This window comes from Desmodus rotundus, chromosome 9, assembly GCF_022682495.2.
Source record: "Desmodus rotundus isolate HL8 chromosome 9, HLdesRot8A.1, whole genome shotgun sequence".
NCBI classification, from domain to species: domain Eukaryota; kingdom Metazoa; phylum Chordata; class Mammalia; order Chiroptera; family Phyllostomidae; genus Desmodus; species Desmodus rotundus.
This window is the reverse complement of record NC_071395.1, coordinates 105,774,343-105,789,479: the sequence shown is the minus strand read 5'-3', so window position 1 is coordinate 105,789,479 and position 15,137 is coordinate 105,774,343. Positions and strand designations below refer to the sequence as shown.

Here is a 15,137-nt window from a genome sequence, read left to right as displayed (position 1 = left end):
CCAGAGAATCCCGGACCTCAAATCCATGTGTGCCCCAGGCCTCGTGTGGGAGAGTAGTGGACCCAGTTGTGAGGGGCTAAAAGGCACTTCTGAGTGCCTTTGTGCTGACTGGAGGGGAGACTGAGTCACCAAGTGCCCCCGCAGCCCCCCTTCAAGTGACCTCCACACCCAGCAACTCAATTGGTCCTCAGACCCATTCGGGTCCTGCCCTTTCCTCCTCACTGGGGTGCAAATCCCTCCCCCTCAGCACGGGTGAGGAAACTGAGGCTCTTGGCCACGCGTCCAGCCCAAGTCCACCTCTGAGCTCCTCTGCAGGTCTCTAGATTCCAGGTTGGGAAAGGTTGGGGCACCACAAACCCACAGCCCTCCTGCAGGGAACTCACACAGTGGGGAGGGGCCCCGGTGCACCTGAGCGTTCCAGGAAGAGGTCCCTCCTCCCTCTCCCTGACACATCCGTCATTTCCATCATCCCCACTACAAATAATTCATTGGATTAAAACTTTGAGCTCCTAGCTCAAACACCTCCTAAGGTTCCCCACCAGGCCGAAAGTCAAAATCCCCAGCATTCCCTTGGAGCCTCCCAGCAGCAGGGACTGGCCAGGGCACACTCACCCCATCCCCCACCTCCACTCCACCTGGACCTTTGTGAGCCTGCACGGCACTGTCAAACCAGGTGCTCTGCCAGTGCCCCTGCCTGGAATGCCCTTCCTCTGGTAGCATTTCCCTGACCCTGCTGTGAAAACTAATTGACTCTCCGGGAGAACCCTGGGCTTACTGCCCGCTCCTCTGTGATCCCAAAGCATTTCGTTCACAACCTCAGAGCACTTGCTAGACTGTAGCCTCCCATCCGTGTCGCTCTACCTGATGTGGCACTCCACCTGTGAGCTCTCACCTGTAAGCTCCTCCAGAAATGCACAGGTAGCTGTGATGAATGAATGCCTCCTTCCTGCAGTCTAATCTCAGTAGCTCCTGCTGCAGTGCACACAGCGGGGGAAGGATGCAGGGGACCCTGGGCTACGTGTGCCGCTGCTGGGACACTGCGGGCAGCAGACAGGCGCTGCTGGGTGAGCTGCAGGGTGGGGGTCGCCACCACCAGACCTGTGACCCCTGCCCGCGCTGGCTGCTGGCGCCTCTTCGCCACGGTTACCACTAGTGGCTGCTGTCGCTCGGTGAAGCCCAAGGAGACCACGGCCAGAGCGTCCACCGAGCAAGATGGTGGCTCCAGTGTTTCTGTGAGTCTGTGCGGGCGGGACTGGGGCTGGGCTAGGCGGGCGCCCCCTCCCAGAGCTGCCTGGCAGGGGGCGGATAACAGAGACTGTGGGCCCTGCGGGCATAGGCAACCGCCAGCGGGGCACCAGTACCTCGGAGAGACCCATCTGAGGGATCCTCCCCCACGCGCCCCCCAGAAGTTCCCCAGCCCTCCGACTCCCCACCCCCGGAGGACAGGCCAGGCAGGCTGGGGGCCCTAGCCTCACCCGGGCTGCCAGGGAAGGGGTCTCCCACCTCTTCTCTTCCCAGACTCTTTCAGTGGGGTCCCAAAAGGATGGGGCCCAAAGGAGCTTGGGGCAGAGGCTGGGGGCTACCATCCCGGGGCTAAATAAACTCTACGTTTGAGGCTTACATGCTGGGTGAAGTGGGGGTGGCAGAGCTAGACGCTATGCCCCAGGGCCCGTCAAGTTGTGCCCACTCCCACCCAGCTGACCAGGGTGTGGAGAGACGTGGGGGACCTGGGACACCTCGCCTTGGACCACACTCCACCCAGCCTGCTTCCCTCAGGTTGGGGGGGGGGGATTTCAAAGACCTTTGTCCATTTGTTTTTCTTTTTTCTTTTTTGAGTAGCACTGTCCAACAAAAGTTTCTGGGATGTTGTAAACGTTCTCTGCAAACGAGCTGTGTAATGCAATAGCCACTAGTCACGACCCACATGTTGCTGTTGAGAATTTGAACTGTGGCTAGCACGACTGAGAAACTAAATTTTAAATTTTTAAATTTAATTCTGATTACTTTTATTTATTTATTTTTAGAGAGAGCAGGAGGGAGGGAGAAAGAAAGGGAGAGAAACATCAATGTGTGGTTGCTCCTCGTGCGCCCTCTAGCAGGGACCTGGTCCACAACCCAGACATGTGTCCTGACTGGGAATCAAACCGGTGACCCTTTGATTCGCAGGCCAGCGCTCAATCTACTGAGCCACACCAGCCAGGGCGATTCTGGTTAATTTTAAACAGCCACATTTGGCTAGCAGCTACCATATCGGACAGTGCAATTATAGAATCTCCATCTTTCCATGCCTCCTTCCTACCTACTCCTTTGACCTTTTATCAGAAACATTCTAGGCCTGATAGTTATTTTACCCCCCCTCTGCAGAATGGGGCAGGAGAGCCAGTTTCTAGGTGCATGGTAAGAATCTGACAAACTTGGCCTTGCACCTCCTCCCCATTCTAAGACCCTTTGGGTGATGGGCTGGACAAGGTCACTGAATTGAAGGATTTTAGGAGGAAAGGATGTCAAAAGGCAACTGTTTTAACCACCCGATGGGCCCCCAAGGGCCCATTCCACTGCTCTTCCTGCCTGAGAGCCCACAAGTCCTTACTCATTCACTCCCCAAATCTTGTGGCATACATGCTGGGTTCCCTTCTCTTGGGTTCAGGGAGAGAGAGAGAGAGAGAGAGAGAGAGAGAGAGAGAGAGAACACCAAAACACCAAGCAATAGAACTGCACAGAAATAAGTAGATTTGTAATCTGTGGGAGTGCAATGGAGGGAACAAATGGGTTAGTGACAGAAAAGGAGAGGACTTCCTAGGAAAGGATAATTAGAGAAGCTTCTAAAAAGGGGACGACAATTAAGCTATGACCAGAGGGGAAGTGGAGGGTGGGAACACTCTGGAAGAAAGCACAGAATGTGCATGGGCCCCAAGGATGGGAACCTGGTACTTTGGAGCAACCAAGAAAAGGCAGGTATAGCTGGAAGGCGAGGGACGGACACGTGGCTGCCAGCGAGGACCGCCAATGCCCGGGCATTTGGCAGACCTGGAGCGGGATTCTGGCGCTGGTCTCTGAGCCACAGGCTGCAGTGGAGGGTTTCAAGCAGTGTTTTAAAAGCCTCCTCTGGCTGCTAGGGTTTGAATGGCTCAGAGACAGGTAAGAGTAGAAACCCAGAGAGCCATCAGGAAGCAACTGGCATAGTCCAGGCAAGGGATGAAGGCGGCCCAGACGAGGAGGGTGGCAGCAGTGGCGAGAGAAGGTATGAGTGAGAGGTAGACTGTGGAGGTGGAATCCAACAGGACCTGCTGATAGACCAGGTGCTGGATGTGAAGAGTGTGCAGCTTAAAGGGGCACGATTCTGCCCAGAATGCCTGCGTGGGAGGATGGGCCATTTCCTGGACTGGGGACACCTGGGAGAGGAGCGTATTTTGTAGGGACACGTGGAGAATTCTGTTAGACAAGCCAGGAGGGTGGTTGGGTGGAGAGGTGAGATGCCCAGACAGGTTGTATAGTTCAGAGTGGCCAGCAGAGATGCTTTTGAACTCTTTGGACAGGCTGAGGTTGGGAACAGGAGGAGGAGATGACAGAACATGCCAAGGGGTGGCGGACGTGAAGGAAAATCAGGGAATGTAGAATCTTAGAAGCTAAGGAAAAAAATGGGTTTCAAGGACAGCGTGGCGAGCAGTGCCAAATGCCGCTTAAGAGTCCGAGGGAAGAGGACCAACGAGGTTCACCCACATCTGGGAACACGGAGTGCCTCTCCTTACTCTAAACAGCTGTGCCTGGAATTCTACTCATCTGCCCTTATGTTACCCACCCACTAAGTGCCGGGTGCCACACTGGGTGCTGGGTGTAATGTCAGGTGGACACGACAGTCGCTGCTTTCTCAGAGCTAGACTCATCTAGCCAATAGCCTCAGAAACAGGAAGTTCTCTCACATAGCCAAAATAAATCCTTTCATTCTTGGAAACGACCATCTTTTGCCGAGAGGCATCTGCATGTCCAGCCCTGTACAGAGACCTAGAGATCCGAAAATGAACAAATGTGATTTTGACCTTCCAGGAACCCAGTGTAGAGATGCACAGAGAACTCTGGCACTCGCCACACTGTACTATGAAGAATCACCCACGGGGGATTATGGGAGACAGGAGGGCAGGTACCAGCCTAGGGGATGTCTGAGCTGCTCTCCAAGAATGAATAGGAATTAGCCAGGGAACGAGGAGGGGCAGGGGGGATGAAGGCAGCAGCTAAAGTAACAGTCCTAAGTGTGGGGATGGAAAGCATTTGGAGTTGGCCCAGCAGACAGGACTGATGGATAGGAGGCTCTGCAGGTGTCCAGAGGCTTGGGAGGGGACGGACATGCTGAGGAGTGTAGACTTAGGCAACAGGACACCACTGAAGAGGTAGAGGCAAGGGAGTGACATAGGTGAATTTGTAGGTGGCCTTGCTCTCTGGCTGCTGTGAGACAGATGAACTTGGGGGAACAGCTGCAGAGGTGGAGGCAGCTGCATAACCCAGGCGAGACGGCGCAGGCCAGAGTCTCAGTGTGGCCTGTGGGGTCAGGAGGACCTGGGATCTCATGCTGCCTCAGGCAGTTACTGCTTGTGGACCTTGGGCGAGTCACATGAGGTCTGAGCCTGTCTCCTCCTGTTCAAAATGAGGACAGTGCCACCCTCCGAGTCTCTGCAGGAGGAATCTTGGTCTCCTCTTGGAGTCACTGCAGAGTGCATAGCACAGGGCCTGAGCTTGTCCATGCTCAATACGTGGTAGTTACTGCCGTTATCAGTAGGCATGGAGAGGAGGGGACAGACGGGTTTGAGGGATAATCAGGAAGTAGGGTTGGCAGGTTTTGGCCATCAGCTGGACTTGGCCTTCTGTCCTGAACTGCTCCTTCTGGCCTTGCACCCTGTGGGGGGGAGGGAGGTAGAGTGAGGGAAATACAGGCAACCAGCTAGGTGTCTTTAGTCTGGCTCAGCCCCCATTTCTGGGCTACACTTCCCCAAACCATACTACCTGTGTGTGTGTGTGTGTGTGTGTGTGAGAGAGAGAGAGAGAGAGCGAGCACCAGAGAAAAACAAATCCAGTTCCTCAGTCCTGTGGCTCCAGAAGCTCAGCTTGGTGCTCACTTCCTTCTGTTGAAATAAATGGCTGTGGACTGGAGGAAATCAGTCATCTTTTGGGTGACCACTCAGGAGGTCTGAATTGTTGCTCTGGCTCAGAAATGACCCCTGAGTCCTGAGAACCACCCTGTCTCCGGGACTCAGTCCCCCCACTTACAAAATGTGGCTGCATAGACGGTGCTGGTCTTTCCAGCTCTGAGTTCTGGCTGCTTCAGCCTTTAGCACGGATCACTGCCTTTCCTGGATGCAGGGAGAACCTCGGGTGGGGCTTGGGCCCCCATCCCTCCCCACTTTGGATACCTGCTCTATGGCCCTTTGTGTAACCCCACCCACTCTCAGTAGCCCTGCCCCATTGGGTCCCGTCCACCCCTCAGCTGGGGAGAGCTCTGTGGGCAGTGTAAGCCCATGGTGGACCCCCTAACAACCTCCTTTGTCTGCTTTACCTCCAGTCTCCCACCGGTGGAGCAGGAATAGACTTTCCCAGCTAAGTTAGATGGATGGTCCACGTTAGCCTGGCAAGCTGCCCCTCTCCTGCCTCCACACCAACTACCCTTGTCAAGGGAGGTGCCTCTGTGTGGGAGGAAGCTGGGGGGGTCAGAGCACTTGGGTGGGAGTCGGGGGTGCCCTGCCGCTTGAGCAGGAATGGTGCCCCCGGGGAAGAAACCAGCCAAAGAGGCCTCCAACTCCAACAAGAAGTGCAAGCGTTACTTCAACGAGCACTGGAAAGAGGAGTTTCCCTGGCTGGACTTCGACTACGGGAGGAAGCTGATGTTCTGCCTCGAGTGCCGCCAGGCTCTGGTACGGAACAAGCACGGCAAAGCTGAGAATTCCCTCACCGTGGGCACCGACAACTTCCAGTTCCCCGCTCTGCTGCACCACGTGACCTCGGGGGCCCACCGCCAGGCTCTGGCTGTCAACTGGGGCCAGCCTACCTTGGAGGCCGAGGGAGGAGAGGCCTACCCAGGCCTGGCAACCACCCCTACCTCCAGGGGCATCGAGGTGGAGGTGGACCCGGCCAAAGTGGCTGTGCTGACCACCGTGTACTGCATGGCCAAGGAGGATGTGCCTGATGACCACTGCTCTGCCCTGCTGGAACTACAGAGGTCCAACCTGTGCCAGGCGCTGCTGGGCACGGAGCGAGGCGATTACTACAGCCCCAGGAGGGGGAGGGACATGCAGGTGGGTGGCAGCCAAAGGTAGGGGGGAGGGCTTGAGGAGGGAGGACATTGAGCCATCTGGCACAGTGCCAGCATGCCAGGCCCCTGGGCAGCAGCCAGAGCGCTTCATTCATACCTTCACTGGTCAGAGCCTTCACAGAGAGCGCTCTGTGTGCCAGGCCCTGGGCCAGCTGCAGGGAGCACAGTGGTGAAGCGGCCAGACCAGGTCCTGTCCTCGGGGGCACAGTGGCACTCCCCTCGCTGCCTAGGCCAGAGAGAGCAAACTGGTGGCCCTGGGGGCTTGACTGGCCCACAGAAGTGTTTTGTTGGTTTTCACAGTTTTTTGAAAAACTTAAATTAGCTTCCAAGTCTAACAAAATGAAAGATTACATGTAAAATTCTGGATTTGTTACTTGTACTGAAAAACTAGGTCCCGGTGCTCTCGGGGCATGAAATGGTAGAGTTGGGGAGCAGGCATGGACTTCCCTGTTCCCTCTGCTGTATCCCTGGCCCACTTCAAGCTCTGTATTACCCATGTGGCCTCGGGCGGCATGCAAACTGTAGCTCTGTCCTAGGTACTAGCTGTGTGAGTCCTAGGGGCTGGGAGGTGCGGGAGGCGATCTCATCTTACAGAGAGATGAGAGACAAACAGAACACACAGCTGGGGCCCTGTGTCGCTGGCCAGGAGTTGGGACTGAGAACGTCTATCGGTTAATCCCTGAGGCGCAGAGAGGAGGGAGACCCCCGGGAACAAGGCAGATGAGTGATGCCATATACACGCACATACCAAACTTTGTAGAGCCTTTATGGCTCATAAAGCATTTTACATTTCTTTTATTATTTTTTAAAAGATGTTATTTATTTTTAGAGAGAGAGGGAGGGATGGAGAAAGAGAAACATCAATGTGTGGTTGCCTCTCGTGCGCCCCCAGATGGGGACCTGACCTGCAACCCAGGCATGTGCCCTGACTGGGAATCGAACCGGTAACCCTTTGGTTCACAGGCTGGCGCTCAATCCACTGAGCCACACCAGCTAGGGCGCGCTTAGAATTTTACATTTCTAAATGCAACAACAAAAAGTTACACTTATAACTCACAACAACCTTTTGAGGAGATTGGGAGCACCTATTAGCCTGATTGTAGAGCTGAAGAAACGGAAGCTCAGAGAGGTTAAATGACTTGCCCAAGGTCACACACTCAGTAAGTGGTGAAGCTAGGATTAGTTCCTGAATCTGCCTGACCCTAAGGCCTGTGCTCTTCCTGTCACCCTTCCTGTCTGCCTCCCCTTCTCAGGACAAGCCTAACCGCCCTGCCCCCTCTCTCTCTCTGGCTGTCCCAGGTGGCCATTGCCGGCGTCTTGCACACGGAGGCCTGCCAGTGCCTGCAGGCGTCCCCATACGTGGGGCTGGTGTTGGACAAGACCATGGACTGGCCTGAGTCCCCCAGTCTGGCCCTCTTTGCCACTTCAGTGTCCCCCTGCGATGGCCAGCCTGCTGCCACCTTCCTGGGAAGTGTGGAACTACAGGAGGGCAAGGCCACCGCTGGCCAACTCCTGGATGTCCTTCAGGCCTTCGGTGTGTCCACACCCAAGCTAACCTGGCTCAGCTCCAGCCTCCCCAGGGATCACCTGGGAGGTGTGGGCCTGCAGCTTCAGGCGGCCTGCCCATTGCTGCTGGAGCTCCATGGCCTCCCCGGCCAGCCGGATCCCGAGCCTCCTGCCTACCTAGGTGAATATGAAAGTGTCCTGGATGCCCTGTTCCACCTCCACGGTGGCCCCAGTTGCCACACAGTCCCTGTGCTCCGGGCGGCACTGGACCTTGCAGCCATTGACCTGGCAGGACCCCGGCCAGTGCCCTGGGCCTCCTTGCTGCCTGTGGTGGAAGCAGTGGCCGAGGCTTGGCCTTGCCTGGTGCCCACACTGGAGGCCTCTGCCCCCGCCTCGCCAACAGCTAGGGCACTGGCCCTCGCCCTGCGCCAGTTCACCTTCGTGGCCTTCACCCACCTGCTCCTGGACACTCTGCCCTGCATGCAGAAGCTCGCCCTTGTCCTGCAGCCAGAAGACCCAGACTTGGCCTTGTTGCAGCCCCTGGTGATGGCAGCTGCAGCTTCCTTCCAAGCGCAGCGAAGCTCCGGTGGCGCGCACCTCTAGGGCTTCCTGCAGGAACTGGCATCCTCCAGCCCCGACATGGGCAGTGGGCGCTGTACCTACTGCGGCTTGGAGCTGGTTGGCTACTCCGAGGCTGCAGTCCGGGGCTTGGAGCAGCTGCGAGGGGCCTTCTTGGACTCCATGCGGAGCAGGCTGCGGGACTCCTACCCTGCGCCCTAGCTGGACGCCGTGGCTGCATTCTCAGCGATCTTCGATCCCCGCCGCTACCCGCAGGCACCTGAGGAGTTGGGCGCGCACGGCGAAGGGGCGCTGCGGCTCCTGCTGCGCGTCTATGAGCCGCTTTGGTGCGCCAGCGCAGGTTGGGCGACTCTATGCTCTTCAAGCGTGTGGTCTGCAGCCTGGGGCAGCTGGGCCCACGGGCTCTGTGCTCCAAGCTGGTGTGCGCACACTCCGAGCTGCACGAGCTCTTCCCCGATTTCGCAGCCCTTGCCACCCTGGCCTTGGCATTGCCCATGGGCGCTGGCTTCCTGGACAAGATCTGCCACAGCCAGGAGCTGTGGGGGGGGGGGGGGGCAGGGCGGGGCAGGGGAAGGCGGAGGTGACCCTGCGGTCAAGATCGCTGTGGATGGTCCCCCACTGCATGAATTTGACTTTGTGATGGCGGTGGAATTATTAGAGTGGGTGGGGGGTGGGGCTGCTGAGGTCGAAGTTCATGTGACCGTGGCCTCCTTCTCTGTAGCCAGCCAGTCTGGGTCCCTGGTCACTCTAACGGCCAAGCTGGATTTGACCATGCTGCATCCCAGCTGACTTACTAACTGTGGCCTTGGACCCACCTTCCCCATGCTTCCTCTGCTCCAGGCTGAGTACTAACCCAGCCCCCTGGGCTGTGGAGGAGGGGTGGGTCAGGGGGATCTGGCAAGTGGGCAGAGATGCTAGGGTCTGGGGTACCCTAAATATTTTTCCTGACCATTCTAGAGTTTGGTGAGGAGTAGCTCACCCTTTTCTCTCTGGACTCATCTCAAGTTTTGGCCCTAAAAACTTGGGGGTGGGGGTTCTTCGTGTGGGGGAGGAAGACTGGGTCTCCAGAATGAAGGAATCAAGGGAAAGAAGAATGGATGGGTCCTTGACTGCTTCTCAGCTCCCTGCTGGCAGCATCTCTTCAGATATGACTGGGGAGCAGATGGCCATCCTTGTTTCTGACGCAGCGCGCGGCACAAGCTAACAGTTCAGGGCATCCTTGTTTCTGATGCAGCGCGCGGCACAAGCTAACAGTTCAGGGCATCCTTGTTTCTGACGCAGCGCGCGGCACAAGCTAACAGTTCAGGGCATCCTTGTTTCTGACGCAGCGCGCGGCACAAGCTAACAGTTCAGGGCATCCTTGTTTCTGACGCAGCGCGCGGCACAAGCTAACAGTTCAGGGCATCCTTGTTTCTGACGCAGCGCGCGGCACAAGCTAACAGTTCAGGGCAGGGAGTGGTGCCCTCGCTCCCCTCCCCACCACTAGGCCACCTGAGGCTTTTCTGTGTATGACCATAGCATATAGAGACATCAATCTATAGATGTGAAATAAATCTATTTTTCACAGTGATCACATATAAATCTAAAAGGACTTCTTTTCATTTTGACAGGATCCAAAAAAGTCCCAAATGAACTGGATTCGTTTCTTTTTTTTTTTTTTTTCTTTCTTGAAGTCTGGTTGTTCCCCCAAGTTCCTTGCCTCAGACCTGTAAGACCAAAGACTGTAAAACCACAGTGCTCTAACCCCCCACTAAACCCTGCCCCCCCATCCCTGCCCCAGGCCAGACCCAGGCCAGACCCAGGGACACCGTTGGAGGGCTTTTTGCCTCCTGCGAGAAGCAGTTGGGGCCTCACCAGAGCTGGGGGACACATTCATTCAGCTTCCAAGGGTTTCCCATCCCCCGAGGCAGCCCTTGCCGGGAATGATGTGAGGGTCTGGAATAGGGGAGTTAGTGAGAAGGAGGGGGTTCTGACATTTCCCCTGGCCTCCTGGGTTTGGGTTTAATTTGCAATAAAGAGGAAAATCAGCTCACATGCAGTCTCCTTGGTGGTGTGTGTGTGTCAGAGGCCCTCCCTGACACCCCTGTCCCCTCCCTTGGCCTGACTCCCCTTGGGAGTTCAATTGGACTTCTGTGGGGGCGGGATGGTCACCCTCCTGGGCCGGAGCCTTATGCTGTGGATTCCCCGCTTCTACTTCCCCAGTAGTGGAGGGGAGAGGCACAGAGGTGGGCTGTAACCACCCTGGGCTTGGCCAGTGCTACTTGGTGAAGAGGGAGATAGGAGCTCTGCCCTGGCTCCATACCCAAGAAGCCCATCAGCCTCTTCTGGCTGTGGAGGTGTGGTTGCCCTGTGGCTCCCATTTCAGACCCTGCCCTTCTCCCTCCTGCAGCAGGCCCAGCATCCAGTGCCCCCAGCCCTCTGCTGGCCTCCCTGCCCCTGCCCGCCAGGCCTCTGCAGCCCCCGCTGGACTTCAAGCACTTGCTGGCCTTCCACTTCAATGGTGCCGCCCCGCTCAGTCTCTTCCCCAACTTCAGCACGGTAGGGGCTGGGCTGGTGGGCGGGAGCATGCAGCCAAGCTGGGGGTGGGCAGGGAAGGTGGGCTCAGAGGGGCTGCCTCTCAGAAGCTGGGTCTAACCAGAAGCTCATTCTCCTCCAACATCCAACATAGTCACTCCCCCAAGTGACGAGGTGCTCCCAAAATAGAGACCGCCTGGGCCCAGCTCTCTGGGCCAAGGAAGCAGGAGGTGCCATCAGCTCCCCCCATTGCTGGGACTATAGGGACTGTGCTGGAGTTTTGGTTTAGGGACTTCTGAGGATGATTTGTATATGCCTGTGTGCAACTGGGTTTAGTTTGTGTTTCCACAGGTCTTGGTTTGTTATTTGTGGGTGTGAATGTGTGTTGGTGTCCTCTGTGTGTGTGTTTGTAAACAACTCTTGGTTTCTCAGTATGTAATATGTGTGCTGGTTACGGGAGAGGTGTTCTGTGTCTTCGTGTGGACTGTGCATGTGTTTGGTGTGTGCCTGACCCTCTGAGTGTGTTTTGCGTGGGTTGGGGTGAGTGTGCCTTTGCCTGTGTGCCATTTGTGTGTGTGAGAGTGTATTACTCTGCATGTCTCTGTAACCTGTAGCTCAGTGCTCTCTGTTTTCTAAAGATTTTATTGATCTATTTTTAGAGATAGGGGAAGGGAGGGAGAAAGAGAGAGAGAAACATCGATATGCTAGAGATGCATTGCTGGGTTGCCTCTCGCACACCCCCTACCGGGGGCCTGGCCCGCAACCCAGGCATGTGCCCCTGACTGGGAATCCAACCAGGGACCTTTGGGTTTGCAGGTTGGCACTCAACCCACTGAGCCACACCAGCCAGGGCTCAGGTGCTCTCTGTTTGAATACTGGTCTGTGTATTTCCGGTCTGTGTATATGTGTGAAAAACAAGTGTAGTGAGCATGAATTAGACTTCACTACAGGAGCTGTAAGGCATGCTTTTTAAAAAACACTTTTTAATCAAATGTCATCATCAACAAGCCCCGCCCCTCTGCCTCAGTCACCCTGAGGAATCCCAGTCTCCAGGGTTGCACAGAGGTCCTCAGGAGCCTGAGCCATTGGGGGAGGTCCCCTGGTCTTAGGTTTCTGCTGTCACTTGCTGACATGCTTGCTGTTCAAGTGCGAGGTCCCTCAGGAGCAGGCGACGCCTCTGTTGTCCTGATCGCCGGGGGTCCCTGCAGGTCGTTCTCTGAGGCCCTGTTCTCTTCTCTCGGGAAGGCTTGGAAAGTTCTTCTTGACACGCAAACCCAGATAGCTTCTGCTTTTGGCCTGACAGTCTAGGCCCTGAGAAAAGGGAACATAAAGACTTGGTTTGAGAGAAGAAAAAATTATTTAAAATAAGACAAAGACAAAGACACACAGGTTAATATTCCAAAGAAATGATTCTACTACTCAGGAAACCCTCTAGCTTCTGCTGGCCGGGGTGGTTCAGTTGGCTGGAGCGTTGTCCAGTAACCAAAAGTTTGCAGGTTCAATTCCCGGTCAGGGCACATACCTAAGTTGTAGGTTTGATCCCCAGTCCAGGCACGTAAGATGCCCAGCACAGGCACGTATGGGAGGGAGGCAACCCATCAATGCTTCTCTCTCGCATCAGTGTGTCTCTCTCTCCCTTACTCTCTCTCTAAAAGCATGTCCTCAGGTGAGAATAAATAAACAAGTAAGTAGATCCTGGAGGTCACCCTGCCCATCCCCCTGCCTCCAAGCAGAAGTCCAGGCTGACAGAGAAAGTCTGCCGGGGAAGAGGCTCTTTCTTTTCCTGTGTCTAACATCACAAGGATGGGAAAAGTTCTTCCTAGGGGCTGCCCACTGCCCTCCTTGATAGTCTTTAGTTTTTTGCATTTTGTACTGCCACCCCCCCCATTCTGAGGCTGACCCCAGAGTTATTGTGCCCTCCCACTCCCTTCACAGATGGACCCGGTCCAGAAAGCTGTCATCAGCCACACGTTTGGGGTCCCCTCCCCTCTGAAGAAGAAGCTCTTCATTTCCTGTAACATCTGTCACCTGAGGTTCAACTCAGCGGTGAGAGGGAGTAGTGGAAACAAGTCCAGGAGGTGGCTGGGCAGGGAGAGGGCTGGAGACTGGGCTTTCTGGGGCCTCCCCTGCGGGAAAAAGGGTAGCAAAGGGGCTGCGGGTGCTGTGTTCCATCCCTGGCTGCAGAAGAGGCACTCAGAGTCCTTTATCCATCCGTCCTCTTCTCTACCCAAAGTCCTCTGCCCCTTCCTTCCCTAGTCCCCCTGGGACTCCATTTCCCTTCCCTATACTTCTCTCCTGTGATCTGGACCCTTCCGAAGGAGAGAAGACTGCCCCTCCCCACTCTGGGTCGCAGGGGCCACCCCGCAGCTTCTAGTTTGGAGCTGAGTTCTTAAAGCACCTGAGAGTCTGTAGAATATGTTCATGCCTATCATCTTAATTAGTTCTCACAATACATCTGTGAGGTGGATAGAGGTGCAATGACCATCCCCACTTTTCAGAGGAGGAAACTGAGCCTCAGAGAGGTTAAGTAACCTGCCTGAGGTGACACAGCTGGTGAGTAGCAAAAATGGGATCTGAACCCAGGCCTGGCTGACCCCAAGGCCCTGCATATTTTCTACTATAGCCTGCACCTCAATAGTGAAAGAGCCTCGTTCTGGCCTCCCAGGGGAGGTTTGCCTTCTGTCCAGGCAACTCCGGGGCTCAAGCAGACATTCTCAGCTGACCTGCTCTGGTGAGAGTGTCCAGGGAGGGGCCTGTCTTTACTGCATTTGCGGGCAACAAGCAGAGACCCCTGGTTGAAGGAGGGAGGACACTGTCAGGCCAGATATGGGGGTTCCCTCCAGGCTTTCAGGTTGCAAGTTGTGAACGAGCTGGAGAGAGAGACTTCACTCCAAGACAGGGACTGTGTCTTCGCAGTGCCTGGCGAATGGCCAGTGCTCGATCACAGTTTGTTGAAAAAACTGAACAAATGGACGAATGTTCTGGGATGCCCACACCCCAAAGGGGGAGGAAGTCTGTTTTCTCCATTTGTGCATTTGTAAGCTAGGTTACTAACATTCATTGAGCACCTACAGGATGGACTAGGCGCTTGTGCAGGTTTTCATTCAATTCTCAGAGTCCCGTGAGGTCAGTGTGAGCACAAGGGGTGTGAGTGAGGAAACCGAACCTCACACAGGTGAAGTGACTTGCCCACAGAGGAACAGCTACTAAATGGCTGAGCCAGAATTTAAAGCCAGAGGCCGCTGGCCTGGGAGCTCATGGATGAGAATGTGTTCTGTAGACTTCAGGGCCATGCGCATACTGTGATGATGATGATGGCGATGACCAGGATCCCCCCCGTGTGACCTGCCCCCTGCCCAGGGCCAGCTCGTGGATGGGACGTGTAGACTCGGAGAATGAATGGTGACCCTATGCCCTCCCCACCCCAGAACCAGGCCGAAGCACATTATAAAGGCCACAAACATGCCAGAAAACTCAAGGCCATTGAAGCCGCCAAGAGCAAGCAGAGGCCCCAAACCCTGGCCCAGGATGGGATGCTGGTGTCCCCAACCCTATCTGTAGCCAGCGGAGCCCCCAAAGAGCCACAGAGCAAAGGTCAGTCTTGAATTCTTCCCATCTCCCCACTCTAAGTCTAGTTTCTGACGAGGAGTTGAGAGATTTTTTTTTTTTTAATTGTATTTACTTATTTTTAGAGAGAGGGGAAGGGAGGGAGAAAGAGAGGAAGAGAAACATGATTCTTCTCACGCCCCCAACTGGGGACCAGGTCCACAACCCAGGCAAGTGCCCTGACTGGGAATCAAACCAGCGGCCCTTTGATTCTCAGGCTGGCACTCAATCCACTGAGCCACACCAGCTCGGGCAAGAGATTTCTTCCTATTTTTGCTTATGTGGGATATTCCTATGTGGAAAAAAAGGGCACACATCACAAGTGGGGGACCCAATGAATTCTCCCGTCTGAATATATCAAGATCAAGAAACATCTCTCGAGCACCCAGAAGCCCCCCTTGGCCCCCTTCCAGTCACCCCATTTTCTTGGGTGGCTGTAATGAAAGACCACTAACTGGGTGGCTGAAAGCAATCGAAATTTATTTTCTCAAAGTTCGGGAGGTCAGACGTTTGAAAGCAGCCTGTCAACAGGGTTGGTTCCTTCCCGGGAACTGAGAGGGAGAATCTGTTTCTTGCCTCTCTCCCAGCTTCTGGTGTTGGCCGGCAGTTGGTGGCATGCTTTGGCTTATGGCCA

At 55.4% G+C, this 15,137-nt stretch overlaps 2 protein-coding genes across 11 annotated transcripts in view; both read left to right on the top strand.

Moving 5' to 3' along the window:
- ZNF385C (zinc finger protein 385C) overlaps positions 1-15,137 on the top strand; it is a 51,297-nt gene that overhangs the window by 32,243 nt on the left and 3,917 nt on the right. For 9 of the 10 annotated variants that reach the window (XM_053911392.2, XM_053911389.2, XM_053911386.2 and 6 more), the window contains 3 exons: positions 10,773-10,921; positions 12,833-12,943; positions 14,326-14,491. In XM_053911392.2, coding sequence (XP_053767367.1) covers positions 10,773-10,921; positions 12,833-12,943; positions 14,326-14,491 — 426 coding nt within the window. The remainder of the gene's footprint in view (positions 1-10,772; positions 10,922-12,832; positions 12,944-14,325; positions 14,492-15,137) is intronic. The other variant, XM_053911387.2, reaches the window with a different exon arrangement.
- C9H17orf113 (chromosome 9 C17orf113 homolog) lies at positions 5,053-9,172 on the top strand. Its single transcript, XM_071222316.1, is given in 4 exon segments — positions 5,053-6,281; positions 7,598-8,702; positions 8,705-8,931; positions 8,933-9,172. Coding segments are annotated over 4 exon segments (2,109 nt in total). The 5' UTR covers positions 5,053-5,744.